General features: G+C 34.3%; 1 protein-coding gene across 1 annotated transcript in view; it reads left to right on the forward strand.

Annotated features, from left to right (window-relative positions):
* The first annotated feature begins 17,309 nt into the window (after positions 1-17,309).
* Positions 17,310-24,627, forward strand: part of LOC105053188 (uncharacterized) — a 30,323-nt gene continuing 23,005 nt past the window's right edge. Inside the window, 4 exon segments of the mRNA XM_073244705.1 lie at positions 17,310-17,327; positions 17,689-17,804; positions 17,903-17,964; positions 22,333-23,788. Of these exon segments, the coding sequence (XP_073100806.1) occupies positions 17,700-17,804; positions 17,903-17,964; positions 22,333-23,788 (1,623 nt within the window). The 5' untranslated portion in view covers positions 17,310-17,327; positions 17,689-17,699.

Raw genomic sequence — 24,627 nt, forward strand, 5'->3', positions numbered from 1 at the left:
AGTTTCATTCAGCCATTCAGCCCTTAAAATCTGTTTGGCTGTTTGGGCTAAAAATTATGAAAAAAAACTATACGAGAGATAGGCACCATAAAATATCTAATTTTATAGTTTACTATATTTTTTTAATATTAATTTTAAAAAAAATCTAAACATCATAAATAAATTTATTAATAAATTATTTTTATGATTAAAAAAATATTTTCTTTTTAAATTATTTTCAATATATATTTTTAAAATATATATTCAATAACATATGATATATATTAAATAAATTAATCATCAAAAAAAAATATATATCTATAAATAAATCAATACACAATAATATACACATTAAAGCATACTTAATATCTAAGTTCATCGAGCTTAAATTGAATTTATATTAGTTAGATATGTACGAGCATCTAGGCTTGAAATCTATTTCAAGCCATGCGTGGTCAAAACACGTATGATTATGTGAAATTTGATATAGTTTCATCACATTATCATGATCTATGGTGTAACCATTTATATGATTATATATTTTGCACGCACGATGATTCATTGCTCATATATCTTATTTGTTTAAATAAGGCATTATATTTTAAACCTAAGCTAAACATGGTTTGCCATGGACTCTTGTTTAAAGAGTACCAAGCGATTCCAAATAGACTTATATAAGAGTTAGATTTGATCCAAATAGATTAAATAAAAAATAAGAGTCAACATGGATCAGACTCAATGAAGCTTGAATCACTAAGCATACAGAACTCATTTAGTTTGCATGAAAAATTTTTCTTTCCAAAAATATTTTGAGAAATTACTATATAAGAGTATGATATCTGAAAATATAATTTTGACATATTTAATTGACCTGAAAAAATAATTATATTTGATTGAACATTCATTTTTCTAAAAAAATATATAAAATATCTATTATACTACTAATAGATATAAGACTATATTTTTTTACTCTCAAATTTTATATAAATATAAATATTATATTAATATTAATATAAATATAATATCATATAATATTAAATAATAATAATTTATTATATTAATATGATGTTAATATATACGCATTAGTATTATATTGATATAATATTAATATTTTAATATAATAAATTTATTAATATAGATATTAATATAATATTATATTAATATAAATATTAAAATATTCATATAAATATTATATTAATATTAATTAAAATATTATATCAATATAAATATTAAAATAATATTAAAATATTATAAATTTTATAATATTTATATTAATATAAATATATCATTATTCAATATTTTATTTTAACTATTCATTGATATTTTATAAAATTTTATAAAAAAAATTATCAATTTTCATCCTACGAGAAGTTGCAAAATCTACTTTCCTTATTACTTTTTATTTTTCACGAAACTCGTCCGATTTATGGGATTAAAGGAAGAAAGTGACAATTTCTAAAAAAATGAAGGAGAGTCCACTTATTTCTTTAGAGTTTTAAAAAGAAAAAGAATATAAAAATTTTCTTATGAAAAGACACTTCCCATATTTCAAGTATAAATCTGCAAAGAAGATGAAAATATTTTATCTTAACTATTCATTGATATTTTATAAAATTTCATAAAAAAACTATCAATTTTCATCCTACAAAAAGTTGCAAAATCTACTTCCCTTATTACTTTTTATTTTTCATGAAAGACTCATCTGATTTATGGGGATTAGAGGAAGAAAGTGGCAATTTCTAAAAAATAGAGGAGAGTCCACTTATTTCTTTAGAGTTTTAAAAAGAGAGAATACAAAAAAAAATTTATGAAAAGACACTTCCCATTTTTCAAGTGTAAATCTGCAAAGGAGGTGGATTTTAAGATTTTCTATGAGATGAAAATTAATGGCCATTTTTTTCAAAATCTTTTTAATATTATCCTTATAAATATTAATATAATATATATTAATACTAATACTAATTTTTATATTAATATAATATGATATTTATATTAATATTAATGTTAATATTGTATTAATATCTATATTAGTAATTTTTTATATTTAAAAAATATATTATTTAATAATTATATTGATGTAGTATATTTATTAATTATCTATAAGATATTTATATTAATAATTTTATATTTATATTTATTAATATTATAAATTATTATGATCGAATGTTATATTATGTTATATTAATATAATATTTATATTAATATAAATATTATATTAATATTTATATAGAGTTTGGGAGTAAAAATATATGATCTTATATTTATTAAAAATATAATATATAATTTACATAATTTTTTTTATAAAAATAAATACTTAATCAAATATAATATTTATAATAAATTATTTTTTCATAATTAACGAAACATTGAAAACTATATTTTCAACCATCATGTTCCTAAAAGTTAATTTCTAAAAGGTAACTTCTTACAAAAAATTTTTCGTGAACCAAATAAATTTAAAATATAAAAAATATACCACCAATAAAAAAAAAAATCATTCTCTCTTCCTTGCAACTCTAACCAAATGAAAAGACTCTTCTTCAATTTCTATAATCATTTTTTTCTCCTATCCAATTCCCACAGATCAAATGATTCCATAGCGTCTAGCAATCTAAGCGTACTGTTTGATAAGGTTTCAATCAAAGATAAAGTTTCAATTCAAAATTTAAGTCCAGATTGTATCTCATCCCAACCACCTCCGGATTGGATTATATCTCATCCCAACCACCTCCAGATTCACATGTGCTGATAAAATCCTAATGCAACTCTGTTTCTTTCATTTTCATGTGTATACCAGCAAGAAAGCACGACGCAGCGACCAAGATAAAAAATGTAGATTTATATCACATATTATTCAGATTTATTTTTACATATTCAAACAAATTTAATACATAATTTTATCAAAAAAATATACAAAAAAAATTATTCGTTTCCGAAGGTTCCTTTTGCATCAGTGCTGGAAAAAAAAAAAAATCAAATGATACATGAATATTTTCCAGAATTTTTTATGGATTATTTTGAAGCTTTTTTCTTGTGCGGTGGTTATTGCAACTCTCTACATAATTAAAAAAATAGATAAGTTTCTTTGAAAGATTAATAAATATAGTATTAAATATTTGGTGCAAATATTTGATACCTGATCATAATAGGTGATGTTTCGGAAGAAATTTGTTAATCAAAAATTTCTGAGTGAACACATTTTTCGAGAGTCACGATTAATGTTTCATCTGGAATTTGCGACGAAGAAGATCCAAAACCGAATGTTTTATATGTACTTTCCAATTGAACATTATCTTCTTCAAAAAAATTTTGTGATCCAAAAATTACGATTACCGAAATCAAAATTCTACAAACTAAACATAACTTAAAAGTATAAGTGTTATCGAAATTTTTTTATCATCAAAATCACATAAGAACATGAAAAAAAAATCATCCAATTAATTTACTCTAATAATAAATAATATAATAAATTTTAATAAAATAAAAATTCTAACAAAAAATATATCAATACCATAAATATTATTTTCATTATTGAAAAATTAATTGAGATAGTAAAAAAATCTATAATTTTTAAATTAAATTTATATTAATAAATTATTTAATCATCATTTAATATCTTCAAACTGTCCAATTTAAAATCAAATTAACACCAAAATAATAATAATTTTTAAATATCAAATAATATAAAAATATAAAAATTTAATAAATTTTATTGAGAGAAAAAAAAAATTACCTCACCTATTCTAAGTTTCCCACTCGATTGAGATGAATCTATATGTCACTAGACCACTCCAAACCTGCCACCCAATTGAAGCTCTTACGAACAGAAAAAATCAGAAAAAAATATAAAAAAATCAATAAAAATAAAAATTAAAAAGCAAGACCTTTTCCCGTATAGATTTAATATTTATTTTTTATAAATCAAAAATTATAAAAATAATAAATATTCTTAAAATATAATAAAAAATTAATAAAAAATAATAATAAGATTCACAGTCTTATTTATTGAATGCAGTCGATAACTTTGTTATGTTGTATTGAACCTCAAATTCGTATGTTAATTTAAGCAATCCTAATTTCTTGATAATTTCTTTCAAATTCTTCTAAAATTATAATTAAAAAAAATAAATATTTATAAAAAAATTTAAATAATTAAAAATAAATTTAAATATATTTTAAAATATTTAGAGGATGGATGACTGTAGCAAGGACTATGAATCTAGAATCATTAAAAATATCTGACTAAAAATTTTAAAATTTGATATATTTTTTCTTAAACCAACCTAACATCATACACATTATGCTTCTTTAAAATAATATTTTTACTTAACCTAAAACTTTATTTAAATTGACTTAAAAAGTTAAATATAATAGAAAAAAAAAAACCAACTAAATGATTAAATACTCCACTGATATGAGCAAACATAACTAAATCAATAAAATCACAGAAAAATATAAAAAAAATCACTCAATTAACTTACTCCAATAATAAATAATATAATATAATAAATTTAAATAAATAAAAAATAAAAATATTATATTTTTATTTTATCAATAAATTAATATAGAGCAAGATGTAATAAATATTCTTAAAAATATCTACTCAATAGATAGATCCGAAACTATAAAATCATTTATAAAAAATACAGTTATAACTAACTTTTTTCTAAAAAATATATCTATATCATATATTATTTTTATTATTGGAAAGTCCATTAAGATGGTAAAAAAATCTATAATTTTTAAATTAAATTTATACTAATAATTTTTTTCATTATTTAATTACATTAAGCTATCTAATCTTAAAATCAAATAAATGTTAAGACTAATAAATTTTTAAACTACTAAATAACAATAAAAAATAATTTATAAAAAATAATAAATTTCAATAAATTTTATTAAGAAGGAAAAAGCGTTGTCTCGTCTGCTCCAAGCCTCTCAGTCGATTAAAATGGATCTAAAATTCCCTATTCAACTACTCCAAGCCTCCCATCTGATTGAGACTCCTGCGAATAAAAAAATAAATTAAAAAAAACTATGCAATAAGATTATCCAAAATATTTAACCTCAAGTAATCAACATAAAAATATACAAATAAATACTATAATTAGATAATATATATTTATGAAAACTATACATAATAATTCAATTTTTTAAACTCTTCCCTCACCTTATTTTCTCTCTTTCTTTTTCTTTTGTTTGTTATTGAATTGGTTCGACGATCGACACATAAATTTTAATAAAATAAAATTATAATCTCATAATTTTTTTATTTATCCATAAACTAATATAGAGTAAAATTAATGAATACGTTCTTAAAGATATTTACTTAATAGATGGATCCGAAACTATAAAATCATCCACAAAAAATACTAAGCTATAACTCACTTTTTTTCTAATAAAAAAATATATCGAAACCTTAAATCTAATATATATAATATAAAAGGAGCAAATGCGTTAGTGTGTCTTGTTTGCCACATGGCATCAATGCATAGCCTCCATCCACCGCATTAAAAAAAAACCTTCACCGCTTTCGTTCGCCACTGGCATCAACATAGAGCCTCCATCTAGTGCTCACGGAGGCCTCCGCCTCTCCGTCACCGTCGTGCAGCATCCAAATAAGAAGGGACAGCAGGCTTCAAGAGGTTCTCGATCTCTCCATCGTTGTCATGCGTTGGCGTGCTTGAGCTCGTGAAGGGACTCACAAGCAAGGGTGCGGAGAGGCGATCAAAACCGTGGTTGGGACGGTTAGCGACGGTGAGAGACTCGAGGTGGGAGCAGTGAAGTAGGAGGGGAGAGGAGAGGGAAGCGACGATGATGGCAGAAAAGATGGCCTGGTCGCGAATGGTGACGATGTCGGAAGAGGGGGGGTTGGAGGAGGACACAGAGGATATCAAGGACTGTGGCGAGAGCGACAGCGGGTGACAGGAGGGAGGAGGGGTGGTGGTTGCCGTAGGCTAATTGGGACAAAAAAGAAGGTCGAGGAGGAGAACAGGCGCGATGGGAAACGAAGGGGTGGTGGTTGTTGTGGGCATGGCGGGGAGCAAGGCCAGGCCTAACATGCAAGCTCTTAATTAACGACGGCCATGACAGTGATGATGGTGATGAAAGAGAAAGAACATAGAGGGATCGCCTAAGCTTCTCAGTTGGGGAAGTTCTTTTGAGAAAGTGAACTCCAACAGGGATGGAGATGTTTGTGGTGGAGCCTGGATGCGGTGATGATCACAGAGATAGACTCACCATCGAGGTCAGAAATGGGACGTTCGCTTGGAACGACGAGACGAAGAGGATGACACCACGTTGAAGGGGATCGACATCCGAATCCGTCGTGGCACCCTTGCAGCCATGGTGGGAACCGTTGGATCAGGATGGAACCGGGGGGGGGGTGGGGTGGGGTGGGGAAGCTTCTGGCTGCAGGAGAGGAGGAGGAAGACGAAGGAGGCCTACGCATCGCGCAGGTTAATATACTAGTGTTATTTTCATTATTGGACTCCAAGATAGTAGGACCTATAATTATTAAATTAAATCTATACTAATATTTTTTTCATCATTTAATTTCCTTCAAGCTGTCTCAAGAAATCAAATCAACATCAAGATAATAATAAATTTTTTAAATACTAAATAATATAAATAATTTATAAAAAAATAAATTTTAATAAATTTCATAGAGGAAGAAAAAAAGTTACCTCTTCTCCAAATCTCCATCCGATTGAGATGGATTTAAATTTTTTATACAGCCGCTCCGAGCCTCCCACCCGATTGACACTCCAACGAACAAAAAAAATACCGCAAAAAATAGTAAAAAAAAAGAAAAAATCAAAGAAAACAAAGAAAAGACAAAAAATTTAAAAGACCAAACTTTTTCTCGCTCTTCAATTTTTTTCTCTTTTTCAACGATGAAGACCCACGAAAGATAGTGGTGAGGAAAGCAAGGGAGAATATGTTTGGAAGAGTGTCTCATCAGTTTTATAGTCTAAAAGCATCGTCTAAGAGAATTTTAAAAGGATTGCCACTACGTTTGCAGCAGCCCTCCACTTTTATTGACGATGGATTGTTTAATAGATATGAAAGCTTAAGTGGATTAGGAGAATTATGCTGAAAAATATTTGAAAAATTTTGCACCTGATTTTTTTTCTCATAAAATTTATATGAGGTTGATGTTTGCAAGATCACAGCCTTCCAATCCCAGAAAAAATCATCATTTGAGAAAAAATTTACAGCCTTATTTCATCTTTAAGAAATATTGATGCAGCAAGATAGCAAACAAAAAGCAGAGGAAAAAAAAAATAGTTCACCATTTTAATAAATTCAGATCAAAAAAAATTTAACACACATATTTTCTCAATTTTTTGCCTACCGAATACTCAGAACACTGTCATTCTCAATTCTTGTATCATTCAAAAAATTAACTAAACACCAAAAAATAATAATAAAAAAATATTAAAAAATATTAAAAAAAAATACTATCAAACTTATCTTTCTTTCAAAGGATGGAAGGACTCGATTTCGCCGCTCGCACCCTAGCTCGCCCATGGTGCCCCCGCCACCATCCCTCTCAATCAAGGGAGATAGAAATTCGAAGGGAGGGGAAGGGGAACAAAGACGACATACTCCATCATTCGTATCCCGTAAACTTTCAGAGGCTATTAAATGCAGAGATTTGGCTTTCAAATCAACAACGTACCATGCTCATTTATGGATAATTTATTAGATTTGATTTAATCCGATGAATCGGTTCAAATCTCGAAACATATTATTTTTTAAAAAAATAATAAAATATTATTTTTAAAAATAATAAATTAGTTGTTATTATTTTAAAATTAAAAAATAATATGTTATTTTTTAAAATAATAGAAAATTAGTATTTTACAAATATAAAAAAATATATTATTTTTTAAAAATAATATGTCCTTTTCCAATCAGTTACCCCATTTGTACTCTGATATTTCAATTTCCCATGACTAAAGTTTTGTCGTCTGTCCTACAGCGAAATGATGTTATTTGGCATTTAATTCCAATCTTCTTCTTAATACTGGTTGCTTTTATTTGATGAATAGTGATGTTTAGGGCCCATATACTGTACCCTCTCTTTGTGACGCCTGTTTATTTTCGACTATTATGGATGACTTTTCTCGTAGCACTATTGATTTCTTTTAAATTCACCCCACTCCACAAAATAATTGGGCTTATACATATTAAATCAATCCTTCAACATAAACTAAGAAGGAACAAAGGAACAACGCAGGATGGACAACCAAAAGAAAAAAATCTGGGAATCAATTGTAAATATATAGAAAAGAGGCAATGTAGTTGGTATTAAATGTTAAGACGTTGTAGAAATTAACAACTCAAAGTATGGCAGTTAGCCCACTTCGGTTCCATAATTTAGATCGATTCTTGAGGAGAAGAAGACCAACAGAAAGCCAGATCAACTAATAGCAAAGCGAAGAATGTATAAAATTCCAAAAAAGTAAACTAATTGCAGAGAGGTACAGAAAAACCAGAAGGAAACCCTAACCCTGGGGAAGAAAGAGAGGAAAAGATTGGAGTTTGGATCTTACTGGGGCTTTGGATCGGAGGAGGAGAGCCACCAGCGACACGTGGCTTGAGCACACCCCCAACCTACCCACCACCACACCCCCCCAACCTACCCACCACCACACCCCCAACCCACCTGCACAGTCCACTTGGGGGAAAATAAAAAAGAAAACGCTCTCCCAACACCCTCCCCCCGCCGCGCCCCTGGGGCTCTGCTGGCCGCCGCTCCCGCGGCTCTGCCGACCCCGACCCCACACGGGCCACATCGGTCCACATCCCACCCCCCCCCCCCCCCCGCACGGTCCACTGGGGGAAAAAAAAAAAAAAACACTCCCCCACCCCCCTCCGCGGCTCTGCCGGCCGCCGACCCCGCCCCCGCAGCCTGCCGTGCCCCTCCGGGGCTCTGCCAGCCCCGCCCCACGGCTCTCCGTGCCTTCCCCCCTCACCCGCTACGGAGGTGGGCATCCGCGAGGCTCGAAAAAAAAAAAAAAAAAACGCTACCAGAGAAAAAAAGACAGAGGGGAAGGAAAGCACCTGAGGGAGATCGGAATGGAAGGCCGACGCCGGTGACGATGGGAGGAAGGTGACAGCGGAAACCGGCGGCAGGTGGCGGCGAGCAGAGAACGAAGGAGATCGGCATCTCTTTTAGGAGACCTGTGGGAAGGAAAGAACATGAGAGAGGAGCACGGACAGAGGGGCGCGGTCAGTCGCCGGTGCTCGCGCGGGGGCTCGGGTTCGCCGGGGCTGGGGGAGGGAACGGGAGGGGACGGCGGCGGGCCGAGGCCGCGAAGGGTGCGGGGGGTGGTCGCACGGGGTGCGGGAGGCGCCCGGGGCGGAGAGGGGAGGCGAGGGGGTTGGTGGCGCCGGAGCCGGGGGAGGGGAGGGGTTGGGGGGTTAGGGAGGACGGCGACGGCAGCGAGGGTTCTACAGGCCCGGAATGGGCTCGAAGAGGAAAAGAAAAAAAAAAAAGCGTTCGAGAGGGTTCCCAGCGCGGCGAACAAAAGAAATTAAAAACACAGCCCAAGACCCCTCCCGAAATTATGACACGTAGTAGACTAGAAAATTGATGCGCTTCATACCGAAAGAAACCAGAATTCTTCTTTCCTACGTAGCATAAATATATCCACTGCTGTATCATAAACATTATTCAATATATAATATACAAATATTTTATCCCTTGTCTCTAATTTGGTTTCAAAGCTCTAACTCCAACGATTTTTTTTTTCATGACTGGCAGTAACAGTAATGCCTCCACTCCTATCAAAATCACCCTTTTTCAATTGAACCAGCAATCTCATCAACTCCAGCAGTGTTATCAGCTCCATCCATCAATCTAAACCACCTCATTAACGTACGACTGGATAGAGATAATTATCTCTTATCGAAAGCGCAGTTCCTTCCCTATTTACGGGGCCAGTGGCTCATGAATTATGTTGATGGCACTTTGCCTCCTCCACCGCAAATGATTTCATCTCCTGATGGCAGTCAAATCTCCAATCCCGCTTTTGCTGCTTGGTATCAATAGGATCAGATGATCTTAAGTGCTATTGTTTCTTCTTTATCACCTGATATTTTGGTTTATGTTGTGAATTTAGCAACTTTCTTTGATGTCTGGAGTGCTCTTGCTACAATGTTATTCAGTCAGTCTCATGCACGTGTAATGCAGATTAGGTATTAGCTTTTTACAACTCAAAAAAAAGGCCTCTCCATGAATACTACTTTGGTCGTATGAAGAGTCTTACTGATACTTTAGCAGCCATTGGCCAGCTGCTTCAAGAGTTTGAGATCGTATCCTTCCTTTTAGCTGGACCGAGTGCCGAGTATGATCCCTTGGTCACCTCTGTTACCACCCGTTCGGAACTGATTTCTCTTGCTAATCTTTGTGGCTACCTTTTGAGCTACGAGTTGCGTCTAGAACATCATGCTGCTGCCACTTCAGTGTCCAGTTCTTTTCCTTTTTTGAATGCGGCATCCCCAAATCCCACACCTCGGGATCGTGGGCGTGGTAGCTCTGGTTCTGGCGGTAGCAACATCCATGGATGTGGACGTGGCAGTCGGTCTTCTTTGAACACTTCTGATGGTTCTCCTCGTGTTGTTTGTGAGATCTGTCAAAAATCCAGCCATAATGCTCTTCAGTGTTATCGCCGTTTTGATCATGCTTTTCAGGGAGCATCTCCATCTCATATGGCAGCTTTTGTTTCAGGGCCTCAGTCTTCTGTAGATCCACAATGGTATCTCGATTCTGGTGCAAATGATCATGTTACTCCATTTCTGGGCAATCTCACTTTCTGAATTTGGCTGATTAGTTTTATATTGAAAATGACGCATTTGCAGATACGTAATACTGGTTGTTCTTATCTTCATTCTCCTTCTAGATCTTTTATATTAAAAGATATTCTTCATGTTTCTTAGATTACTAAGAACCTTGTATCTGTTAGTAAATTTACTCGTGACAATGATGTTTTCATTGAGTTTCATCCTGATTTGTTTTGTGTTAAAAGATCGATGCTCAAACAGAAAGCTTCTTCAAGGCCCATGTAGAGATGGTCTCTACCAGTCCCCGCCCCCAATCGATGGCCAATCCTACGAGAAGTGCTTGTGTTGGGAAACATGCTAGTACTACCCAGTGGCATCATCGGCTTGGTCATCCCTCTCTTTGTTTAGTGCAGCAGATTATCAATAAATTTCAGCTTCCTTCAGTTTTCAATAAAGGACTCAATGTTTGTGATGCCTATCAGCAATCCAAGAGTCACCAGCTTTCTTTTTCTTTTCTAATTCTGTTTCTACATCTCCATTAGATTTGTTTCACTTGGATGTATGGGAACCTGCTCCTTTTCTTTCAATCAATGAAAATTTTATTATATTAGTTTTATGGATGATTATAGCCGTTTCATTTAGTTTTTTCCATTAACTTCCGAATCTGAGGTTGAATCTACGTTTATTCTTTTCCAAAAGCATGTTGAGCATTTGTTTGATCGGAAAATTAAGATGATACAAACAGATTGGGAGGGTGAGTATCGGAAAGTATGTTTTTCAAGTCTGTTGGAATTATTCATAGACTGCCTCATTCACATACCCACCAACGGAATGGAAGAATAGAACGAAAACACAGACACATCGCTTATCACTGTTCAAGCTTGCTACAAACTAACCTACTTATCATGGAAGAAAATGGGTTGGATCCATCAGCCTAGCATCACATTTATTTGCAATTTAGCCATGGTGCCAATTGGGTGGGTTAGGTCAGAAACAAATTGGATTGTATCGGGACCAAATTAAAAGTTTATCAACCTAAACCTTACTTGTTTATTAAACATATCAAAAACTCAAATTTGAACCCAACCGTTAAATGGATGATCCGATTCAACTCGCATAACTCATTTATTAAACACATCAAATTAGTTTAAACGGTTACGTACATTAAATAGATCGGATTAAATAGATCAGAAATAAAATTTAAATAGATTAAATAAGTTTTAAACTTATTAAATTGATCGGATTATAATTCGATCTACTTATTAAATAAATTAAAATATATTAAATGGGTCAAAGATCTAAATCTCAATTTAATCTATTTCATAAACAAATTCAGCTGGTTGTTTGACCGTTCGTGATCCAAATTTGTTTATGTCAAATCATATTCATGGATTGTATTGATGAATTGAATCATAGATTCCATGACACTGCATTTAAGAATGATGATTAGTCGGATATAGATCACAACGGCTAATATCTGTATCCATTTTGTAATTTAAAATTTTATACCCATATTTATATCTATCCTAAGTCAGGTCTGGTTGGTCGGGATAAATAGTGGTGCAGTTCAGACCAAAGGGTTAGATAAAAAACTCACATACAAATGTTGTGGCATAATTATAATCTAAAAAAAAATTAAAATTAAATATATTAAATTAAATTTAAAATTGAATGTATCTTTATTTATATTCGATCTGGATTTATTTTAGATACTTCACCCAGGATCAAGCAAAATTGCCATGCCTAACTGTATTCCATGGCGCCACCGCCATCTGCTTCATTCAATGGCAATAATGCTTGGACATATATAAATTACCAACAAAAAATACACCGCTTTCTGTTGAATCGCTGATTGCCACGTCATAACTAGGTGGGCCCGATGACTGTGCTGTGTGGTGTACCGGCAGTCCATGGCACTTCCCGTAAATATACCCATGCCCTCCCCAACGTAGCTCGCCTCCGGAGAGAGCGCGACTCGGGGGAGGGCTAGGATTTCCATGAGGTCGCCAATAATGGAATCTGGGTCTCTCCGGTAAACGAGCCATCCCCTTTTTCCCCTCATCTCGTCACCGATCCGGCAAATACCCACCTCCTTCAATTAATCTCACGGGAACATTCGCTCATGCCTCCGTGGGATGGGGGTTAGGGTTTCGTTCGCCTCCGATTCCACTGCGTCTCCTTTTCCCCCTTGAGCGAATCCAAGAGAAAGAGATCCAGCCTCTAGTGCTGTGAGGTGCCTTATGTTCTGTGGTTTATTTTTTTCTCCATTATTTTGTGTTTTTTGGTGATTTTGGCTGTTTTCCCCCTTACGAATTGGGTGTTTACCGATAGTAGAAAGTGATGATTTTGATCCTATCTATATTCTGGTGAATTTTATTCTTCTTCTTGCACACAGATCGATGTCTAATTACTCCATGTGTGGGTCCTGAGCGAATGTTATGAATAATTTTGCTATAAAGTTTTATAATCAAGTCAGTAGAAAAAGTTGATGTCCTTCCTGCAGCTTAAAAAAAAATGGTCTTATTCTTCCTCTCCTCCTCCTGCTTCTTCGTCGTCGACGGATTGTCGTATAAGAGCATATGTAAACTCTATTCTTTTTTCTTTGATGGGAGTCACAACTATTATGAAATCCAGCAATCATAGATGACGAGGGCCTCAAATGTGTTGCCTTACCAGTAGCTTACTTGGACTAGTGCTCTTTGCATTTATTTTGAAGCAGTTTGGGAGCTTTGCTCTTGCTTTACTAATGTTGCATCTCTAGATAATTGCAATTCACTAATCATGAGGTATATGACCTTTCTTGGCTGTTCTCGTGGTACCTAAATGTAGCCAACAAGCCCCACTTCATGTATGCTTAACTAGCTAATGATACTCTGTTCATCATCTATTCCTTTATTTTCTGATAATAGATGAACAAAAATGAAAGAAAATGTGAATTTAGCTAAGGTGAAGAAAACATGATGGTGATGGTTTCACAAAACAAATTAGGAATCAAATGGGGAAACGGTGTTTGATCACAAATAGAGTTTTGGAGGGGGGGGGGCGGAAAATGGACCTAACCCTTAAGATCTTCATTGTGAAACATGATCCCCATAAATACTTGCTTCGGATCTTCATTATGAAACATGATCCCCACAAATATTCACTCTGTCATTTTACTTCTTTATGCTTCTAGCATCAATCATTACGATAATCTAGTTTTAGCAAATATAACCATTGTTGTAGCCATGGATTGCCATATCACCCAGTATGGGCATACGGTATTGTACTGCATGTGAACTAGTTTGAAACTCAAGTTTGGGTTGATATAGATCCCATATCATCTTGTATTGCCCTGTACCAAGGTGTACCGAGATGTGTACCAGTCCATACCGAGGCATACCAAGATGTAAACTGGTTTGTACCGAGGCATATCGAGATGTGTATTGGTCTATACCAAGGCGTACCAAGATAAAAAGGGAAAAAAATGGTTGAAGGGCTGTTTCAATATTGGGGTGTGGATCATACGCACCGATGGAATCGTACTGAATTGGTAAGATATTGATATGGTATCCAGTATCGAGATTGTGGACATTGGTTATTCTTATCCAGTTTCTTGTTAGATAACATCATCCGCTACATACTTTTTCATGAAACTGTCAATTTTCATGAGCAATTAGGTAAATGATCTAGAATAATTTGGATCAAAGTGTAGAACGTGGTGGATTAGACTCATTAACAATGTTGAGTTGTGCTTTGTTGCTAATTCAAAGTATAAAACTAATAATTTTATTCCAAAGTAAGAGTAGGTAGAGCATTATGCTAATAATTTACATTGATGTCTCCATATGCATGGATTAATTTTGTGGTAAAAGGAAAACCAGAGAATGTATTAACTTATAAATATATAAAATTGTGTTTTTTGAAGAGTGTTTGGATAACTTTGAAACTCAAAAACATACAATTATAGGATCAGTTTTGATGTGTAAATCAAGTTGCTCTACAAAGAATGGATCTTCAGCATTTTTTAAAAGCATCTGAAGTTTGGGGATAATGAGATAGCTTTGTGATATTAAATGATAAAGCAAGGAGTTAGGAACGAGTAAAGTAGAGAGAATTTAGTGATTCCATCAATCAGGGATAAAGTTTCAAAGCATTTTTGAATGGTTTCGAGTCTACAGTATAGATAAGAAATGATCTACTGAGGATTGAAGGATTCAAGTCAAGAGGCTATAGAAAAGGTGGGATGATCTAGAGGTCTTACATGAAGTATTGAGAATATTCACCAGCACAAACTTCAACATCTAATAGGAGTTGATGTAGAAGAAGGATTGACTTAGTTGACTGTAATCTAGTACTTACATGTGCAATGCATGTGACAGATTTAAGTGGTTGGAGTATCTAATGGGTGTTCATGATTCCATCAAGATTATTTATAAAAAAAATTCCCTTTTATAATTTGATATAAGTGCATGCATACATTTTGGATAAATATCTATAGATACCTAAAAATATCTATGCATACCTGCATATTTGTATATGTGTATGTATGTACATACATATATTTAGACGAAACAACTTCTTTAATTTGATGTAAATACATGCATACCATATCTATAAATAAATAAATAAATATATATATATATGTATATATATGTATATATATGTGTGTGTGTGTGTGTATATATATATTATCTGTATGCATGCATCCATGTATGTACATATATTTAAATTCATTACATATAGTGCGCACATACACAGCTGCTTTTGCTGAACGTCTCTTGTTTCTTTTAAAACTATTGGAATGTTTGAAAGGGAGTTCCTAGAGGACCTAGAGTAGTGTGCTTGGAAAGAAGAAAATACTTAAAGTGGTTGGTGCATCATGTTTGCGCATTCAAATGTCAAGCTATGCGAGGGGTGTTTTGCTTTCAATTGTAAAAGAAATATGCTAGTTTAGGTATCAAACGTGAGTTCATTTTGGTGTTTATGACTTAAAGAGTGTATTTCGGGTATTAGGAGTTTCTTTCCCATTTCCATTTACCGTGAGCCATCTTCTCTTTGGATAAGCCCTGGATGATAAGTAATTGGCTGGGGGACGGAAAGACAAAAGAATTGGTAATAGGACCCAAAATATTTGGTTTTAATTATACTGTAGAAACAGGCTAGGAGGAGCGAAGTTATATGTATAGTAATGAAAGTGAACTGGGATTGGAACTGTATACCTAACTTAGGCAATATATGTGTGTGTGCGCGTGCCTTTGGTTGTCTTATGTTCAAGAATAAAGCTGTAACAAGGCATGAAGACCTCATTCCTGCCAAACAAGTTTTAGATAAAGTTAAGAATAAGGGAGGAATAACTAATTTGGTCACATGCACTTATTCCTGGAATAGTTATTCCAATGGAGTGATGGTTATTGTTATTCAGGCGGTAAGGCCCTGATTTAGGTTTGTTTCTTCTATATGGACAATAACATCCTTAGCCCTGTTTTACACAGCTTAATTAGTTAGTCTAATTTATATAGCTTAACTAGGTTTTATATTTTTTTCCTTTGCATTACATCAGACCTGTTCTATAAGTTATAACAGTCTGCTGTTTTATTTGTTTAAGCAACATAATTAGCTAGTCTAATTTATTTGTCATTATCGTCATTCAAGCATTTGAGATATGTTCCCGTGGAAGATGTACATATAATTTCAGATGCTATGTGTGGTCATTCTGGAGCTTCCATTTACCTGCACAGACCTGTTTCCAAATGTTGCCATGTAGCATCCTTTTTTGTTATTTCTCCTCTGTCAAGACTAACTACTGTTGCTTAAAACTCTATAGTTTGTTGTCTTTTATCATTAATGACTTGTACTCTCCCATTAGAGGTTATAATTGACCGTGAACAAAACTTATTTTTGTAACTTGCACCTTCCAGAAATTATTTTAGATATCGTGGTTTGCCATATAGTTGTTAACTTTTTGAGGTTGCATACGAAGGTCTTAAGCCCCAGTTTGGAATGAGGATGTTATTTTTGGGGACATATAGGCTTTGTACGAGGTAAGTGTAATTTTTGGTAGGTTGGCTGGGACAGGGCCTTATTTCTGATGGGATAGATGTTGTCCCAAGCAATGATTGCAGTTTGGTTGTTGTGCTGTTGGATGCTGTCTGAGGATAGGAAAGGAAAAAAAAAGGTTATTTTTGATGTAATGGACAAATTTATCCTGGCAGTTTCTTTTGTCTTTGGGCTGTTTGCTAACAATTAATAATGTTAAATTTTTTTAAGATCACATTATTTGTATGAAAATAATAAACTAGTATAGCATGATTATTAAATGCTTGATACATGAGTTTTGGTCAGATTGAGATTATGCTTATGTATTTTGGGATGTTATATGGTAGAAACACAAGTTCAGGTTGGAAGACCTAAAAGTTAGAGTGGAGTAGTTTGCCGAAGTTTTCAACTCAATGTTAACCTTGGCTGAAATTGAGTTCATATTTGTGATGCAATCTTGACCTAAGCTACATACTTTCCATGACAACCCAAACCACAGATCAGGCTGGGTTATGTTCACATTATCCATTACCAAGGTAACCAGTACAAGTTCTCATCCTATTTGAAATCGTTAGTCCTTAATATTTTTTTGATGATGTATTGATGTGTATGTAAGCATCAGGTTTGGTAAAAATCTTTATTTTTTGAATGTTTTACTCCTAACACAAGAAGTAAATCATCTTTCATGTTCTTTATTAAATCTTTCTTTATTTCCAATCACAAGTTAATGTTATAAATATAAGTGAATGCATGCCAAGTTGTAAAATTGTATTTGATGCAGACGGTGTGATTGATAGATATGATTTGTCTTTTATTAAGTTAATTAAAAAGTTACAATGGAGTTAACAATGGCCGTGGTTCTGATTTTAGCTGTGCTACCTTTACCATTGATGACAGTTCTTCATGAGATGGCTTCTTCTCAGCATGTTGAAGTGGAGGCAGCCAAACTTTTGCATAAACTTATTCAAGAATCAAAGGACGAGCCTGCTAAATTAGCAACAAAGCTCTATGTGGTATGTAGCAAAATTTTCATGTCAAGCAAGAAAACTCAGACAGCTTGAGTTAAAACCTAATTTTAGAACCTGATGCCTATCTTTCTGAACTGGCCCAGATATGCCAACATATGAAATTAAGTGGAAAGGAGCAATCATTGCCATATCAAGTTATATCGAGGTGAAGCATTTGTTACTTTGTTTACGAATCCAACTATTAGTTTTGGTTTACATATAAAAGTCTTCTTGTTGCTTTTTTCTTTTCACGTATTAGAATTCCTAATTCACCATAATTTTCTTAAGCCTTGAAAAAGGCAATTTGCTTCCTAATATGAGTTTTCTCAGTAGAATACTCTTGAAGCTGAGACTTCAAAACTATCACACAGGACCATATGTAACTATGAAACAAAAGGAGCATATATCTGCAAAATCTTTCAAACAACACCCAGGAAGATTGAAGAAAGAGTAACTGGTTTTAATTTGTTAATGAATTCTTCTTTATTTGTTTTCACTTTTGATTAAACATGCACAAGGGAAACCGTAATCATTTAGAAACACCTTCAAACATAACCATTATTGAATGCCTTTGTTTGAGGATCTAAAGGACTTGAAAAATGAGGCATGTTCTTGCGGTGACAATGGATGCGAGGTTGATCCTAGCGGCAAAATCCCTTTAGTTACAACTTTGCACTGAGCTTCGATTCAACTAGTCTTGCATATTAACAGGTTTTATGCTCTGCCAAGAACCTTTTCTATGTACACTTTTTTCAGTTGCTTTAGGAGTTCCAATATTTAATTGATTGGTTTCATGGTTTTGTTATCCAATTCCAACCATAGTTTGAAGTTTCTATTGCAATTCCTAAACTGAAATGTTCTAGTTGCTTAGTCGTGCTAATTTTGGAACTTCTGCTCAAACTAATTTGTATAGGTGAGCTGTCTATGCCAATTGTTGTCACTTATTCATTTTTTTCAATCACAAAAGCATTTCTCTACATTTTTATGGATTTGAAAAGATTTAGAAGCATTTTGACATTTTGTTCGAAAGAGATAATAGAAAGACAAAGACTTTGATGATGATTTGCCTCATGATTTGCCCTACTACTCGGTATGGGGTGTAGCATACTGGTATGGTGTCTCGTATTGTACCAACACTCAGTATGCTGTCTGGTGCTGTATTGAACTGCGTATTGACATACTAATAGGATGGTATTGGTATGGGGTTTGATACTGAGATGGTGAATCTTGAATTGCCTAGATGAAATATCGTAGGCATTCAGATAGTTGCATGTTATATCATCGTGAAACACAAAATGATATATTTTGCTCAAATAATTTTTAACATTCTAAATTTCAAATAAATAAATCTTGACCACCAATCAATGTTGTCAATGGTGTGCTAAGGCTTGCCCAAGTGCAAGGCACACAAGAAGCCCAGCCCCAGGCACCTCGCCCAGCCCCAGGCAAGGCCCCTTTTCTTGAGTGATAAAAAAGCATGCCTTTTTTGTGCCTTGAGAAAAGCCCAGGCATAGAAAAAGAACCTCTTCATCTTTTAATCTCAACCACATGATCTATCTGCTTTTTGATGATGATGATGATGATCAGCCAAAAATGAGGGGAGAGAGTAGACTAGGTATCTAAAGGCCTGATCAAGAGGAATCGGCATCCAACTGGGATGAACAAGTGCTCCTCCTCTTCTTTAGCTATTGCTCTTCCTCCTCCTCCAACCACACCTCTTCTTCTTCTTCCACCTATTCCTCCCCCCCTTCTCCTCCTGCTCCTCCTCTGCTTCTTTAGTTGTTGCTGCAGCCGCAACTACAGGCCTGCAGCTATGTTTCTGTCCAACAGATACAGAACTACCTGCTGCTGCTTCTCTTCCTATATTTGAATTTCAATATTTGACATGCCATCTCCTTTGTTTGTGTATAAGTTTGCATTTTTATGCATGCCATCTCCTTCGTTTGTGTACACGTCTGCATTTTTTATGCTTCCATTATTTGAATTTATGTCCATAAATTGATAACTCATTGTTGAATTCATTTAGAATCATCTATCTATTATTATTATTTTTATGTATATTGATATGTTTGCATCTCATTTCATCCATGTGTTTTGTGTTGCACCTGTTGCCTATGCTCCAACTGACCTTGGTGCCTTTATTCATCTTGAGCCTTTGACAACTTTGTTGCCGATTATGAAATAAGTGAAGTGACACATGTAAATGTTTGAGGCTATATGTATAATTTAAAGCACTTTTATTGTTTCGAATTTCACTAATTTTAGTTTATATATTTTTAATTTTTATGATGCTTAACCAAAATTATTCAAATCAAAACTGAAACTATTGAACTTGCTGATACTGTGGAAATTGAATTTCATTTAGCTCATGAAAAAAAAATTCTCATTTTCCTTGCTCGAAATTGAAACTGGAATTGAGTTTTTGAACCTTGGTTTTAACTTTTGATAAAGTATTGTGGTTTGCCTCGTCGATTTATGCTACTGATTTAGAGGGCTAAGTTTTTTCTGACCCTCCATGATTAATCTTATTTATGCAGATCAAGTAATTGTAATGTGTCATAAAAAGTTTGTTTAGCAATAGAGAAATTTACTGTTTATTTCTTTTCTTAAAAATGGTCAATCCATCAAATTCCAGCATAGAGTTGCCCACTAGTGGTAGTAGAATCCTTTGAAACTTCAGAGTTCTACCTTAATGAATAACCTTAATACTAAGGAAGAAGCCTTAAGAAACAGGAGGCACTGGTTCTTTTTCCTATTCTAAACCTCTTCGAGAAATTTGTTGTTCTTCACGTTGCTATAGATGGTGAAAACATGACCTTGCATCTATCAAACTTTTGCAGTGCAAATCATATTCTAAGAATCTGACATGGACATGATCTCATCTTGCCATCTTTACATTCATCATGATGATTTTAAATCTACAAAGATTCTAATTTATAATATAGTAAGCTTACCTTTACAAGGATGAGGAGCTTGCCTTTTAGTTTGCATTAGTGATGCCTCACAAATATCCTCCAAAAGAACGTAGATACTATCTCCCAAATTGTCACCTAAAACCCACAATCCTTTAGGGGTGCATGTGTGCTCTAGATCGATTAAGGGTGGAAAAGCTGTTTGCAGTTTGGGTGGGTTCATGACAAATATGTTTGATGGATAGCTGAGACTGCTTCTTATGCCTCAAACTTACTTGAATCACACTATTACAGTGTGTGGCTATCCTAGTCAATCAAAAGGAACATCAATATTTAATTTTCCTTAAGACAAACTGAATGATTTGACATAGCATAGTTAAAGATCTAAAGGTATGTAACCAGCCACAAATGTTAAACATAAAAACTTAAAAACATTTATGGCTTGTTACGAACTTTGAACATAGCCTATTATACAAATTATTGTACCTTCAGAAATACTAATGTAATTTGAACTACTATATTTTTGGTGTCCTTTCAAAATTGCTAGATCCCAAAGCAACTTAAAAACACCGAATCCTCTTTCTTTAAAAGGCCCACCATGTCCTTCACTAGCCACTTTGGAAATATTGTTAAATAGATGAAGTGAGCTACCAAAAAAGCTTTTATCTTGTCAAAGAATTTAAGTTTTCTTTGGAAAAAAACAACCTTTAAATTGCAAGTGAAAGGTTCTTAATAAATTGTCACTACATATTATCTAGTGAGAGTTAACTGAAAGAGGTAGTCCTTGCTCCATTAATCTATATAAAGTGTAATATACATTATTTTGCTAGATGTGACTACATGTGGTTGTTAGATGAACCTAAGGGTGTGTTTGGTTAGCCATCAAAAAAGTACTTTTTTTGCTTTTTGATTTTTAAAAAGCAAAAATCAAAAAGCAATGTTTGGTAACACTATGAAAAGCAAAAATCAAAAATCAAAAAAATCAAAATAATTGTTTTATATGTAAAGCAATAATTTTTTGCTTTCCAAAACTTGCTTTTCTGCTTTTTTTGCTTCTCCACATCCAAAACGCCAAACCAAAAAGTAAAGAGTTCGCACCTTTCTCCCTCGTCGAGCTCTTCACCTCCCCACCCCCTTCTTCCTCCCTTTCCGAACCCTTCTCCCTCGTCGAGCTCTTCACCTGCCGTCCCCAAACGTTGCTTTTTGCTTTATAGCAACGTAGTTATCAAACATATTTTTTGCTTTTTTGCTTTTACTCAATAATAAAAAAAAAAAATAAAAAGTACTTTTTAAAAATCAATAATCCAAAATCAATAAGTGTAACCAAACGCACCCTAAATGTATGCTATGTGGTAATTGCTGGAGAAATTTTTACAGCAAATATGGGGTTTGCTTGACCATTAACAGTTCACAATATTATGATAATGCGACAAACAAGAATTATTTCTTCCCTCCCTTGTGCTATTGACAATTACGTTAATGTATCACTATGTCAATGCCAGTTTGGTTCTCTGAATGCTTCATTTTGTTTTGATACTACAGCATACCAAGTTTCCTAAACTGCAAACTGGAAAACCATCAGTTGCATTTACCTGATTACTTAAAATGCTTGTGTACATCAGGGCCATGGAAACCGTCATAAGTCAGAACGGTCTTGATATTGATGCTTTGAGATCTTCTCGATTTCCATTTGCTGGTGGCCATCACACGGGTGAGCTGGGACATATGAGATCAAAGGACAAGGAGACAATTGAAAATCAATTACCTGCAGGTGGAATTGATGTGCCTCGTAAAAGCATGCCTTCTAGCTCATGGCAAGTTGCATCAAGTAGTCAAATGAAGGAAGAAGCTTATGCTGGTTCTTTTCAAAGTTATGGTATGTTGAAAGATTCTTTGGCAGCTTCAGGTGCAACAGCTAGGCACGAGGTACTTGTTTCAAACAGGCCAACTACGGGAATAAGTAGGATGGACAGTGTGGGAGCTGATCCTCATCAAGGGTCTGTCTCTCAGAAAAGCAGCAAGTCTTCTGATCACGAAAGTCCAGCTAGTGTACCAATGGAGGACACGAGATCTGCAAACTCCCAGGAAAGGCATGACACTTTAAAACAAGATCAAGTGAACAAGAAAGAAGTTAAAAAATCTGGTGCCAAGCGAAAAAGGGCAGATTCAAGAGCAGCTGCTGATGTGCATTCTGATAACCCCCATCGGACAGATGTTCTTGCTGCTGGACATAACCCAAGAAGGGGGAAGCAGGTAGATAAAGGTGGTGTGCAGGGTGCATTTGCTGTTAAAGTTGGTGATAATGAACAAGGAAGTTCTGTTCAGTATGCTGGTCAACCAGAGCACTTTACATCATTATCTAGCGGTGCTGGACCACTATACAAAGCCAAAGCTGAAAGTTCCCAGGCTTTCGCTGAGAGGACTATGGACAGAGTTAAGAATTCAAGTTCATTTCCTGTAACTCCTGCTTCAAAACTTCAAGAAGGAGAAGTGTCTTCTGCGCATAGTGCTCTTGGGCTGCAGAAAGGAGGTCTACTGCCACCTAGAACCAATACTTTTGGCCCTGCTTATATCTGGAACCAGAATAAATTCTCACTGTCGTCAGAAAACTCTCACGGTTCTGTTCCTGGTTTTGTGGAAACTTCTCCTGGAGTTAATAATGAAGCTACTTATACTGGAAATGAATCAAAAATCAATTCAAGTGAGGCAACAAATGATGGATTGAAGCCAGTAAGGTTGCCTGCAAACAATGCACATGGTATGGGGAGACTTAATGTAGGAACATCTGGTGCTTTCAGCTCTTTTGCGATGGCAAAGATGGGTTTACCTGTGCCAGGACATTTTTCAGGTTCACCGTTTGAGGGTCATGAGTTTGCTTCAAAAATGCACTTACAAAGGAGCTTTGAGGCCTCAGGTTTTCATTTGTCAGAAAAAGGCAAGGACGTGATTGCTCTCAATAGTGGCGTTGAATTCCCCTCAGGTGTTTCTGCTAAAGCTGCAGCTGATTCAGAGATCACGAAATCTGGCATCATGAGAGATGGAACATCACGATTTTCTGAGAGGTTTTCGGAAGCCCAGGTTGGTTCATCATCCCATGGTTCATAAGCAAATTCATATAGTACTCATTAGGCATGTTTACATTTTTATTTGTCATTCTTTATTCTGAGTCCAACAATTTGGCTTCTATATGAAATAATTGTTGTGAGTGAACAAACAAAAATTGAATGCTTTGAGGCACTATGCTACAGAATATACACCCACAATCTATTGTCCTTTTTCTTTAAATATTTTTCTTTTAGAAAGGGTTGAACAAGGTCCAAGCCCCTTTCGCAATCTTTGTCCTCAGAGATATTGCATCCACACATTACATTGCACCCCTAAATGACAAGCTGACCAAACTGTTTTTCTGTCATATCTAGTCCTACAATGGAGAATTACTCACCTCCTACTTTTTGTTGTCATTATTATTATTGTTAATAATTTATATGTAAAACAAGGGGTGATAATGATATATTATTAGGATATATGGAATAATTGTTCAAATTTGGAGGCTAAATTTAACATTCAATTTGTTTTAGACTGTGTTCAGACTAGTTTTTGAATGTGTATGTAATAAACTGATATGATAAGGAAAAAAGACCGGCCTATACACGATCATTTAACTTCCCTTTTTGCTCTTCTTTCTTCTTTTTATCTCTCATTTTCCTCTTTTTGTCTTTTCCAAATATAAAAATCTTATAACATTATCCTCAGGACCATATCTGTTTGATATTGTGGCCAACCCTTTGTGGCAATCAGTTAAATCACTCCCCCATGGCTGAACAAATGTTGATGGCCACAACCCAAGTGTGCTTAGGAGTGAGCTAGCCATGGAAGATTAGTTTGCCATGAGATCATGTTAATACATTCCTGTCTTC

Source organism: Elaeis guineensis, chromosome 10 (assembly GCF_000442705.2).
Source record: "Elaeis guineensis isolate ETL-2024a chromosome 10, EG11, whole genome shotgun sequence".
Classification (NCBI taxonomy): Eukaryota; Viridiplantae; Streptophyta; class Magnoliopsida; order Arecales; family Arecaceae; genus Elaeis; species Elaeis guineensis.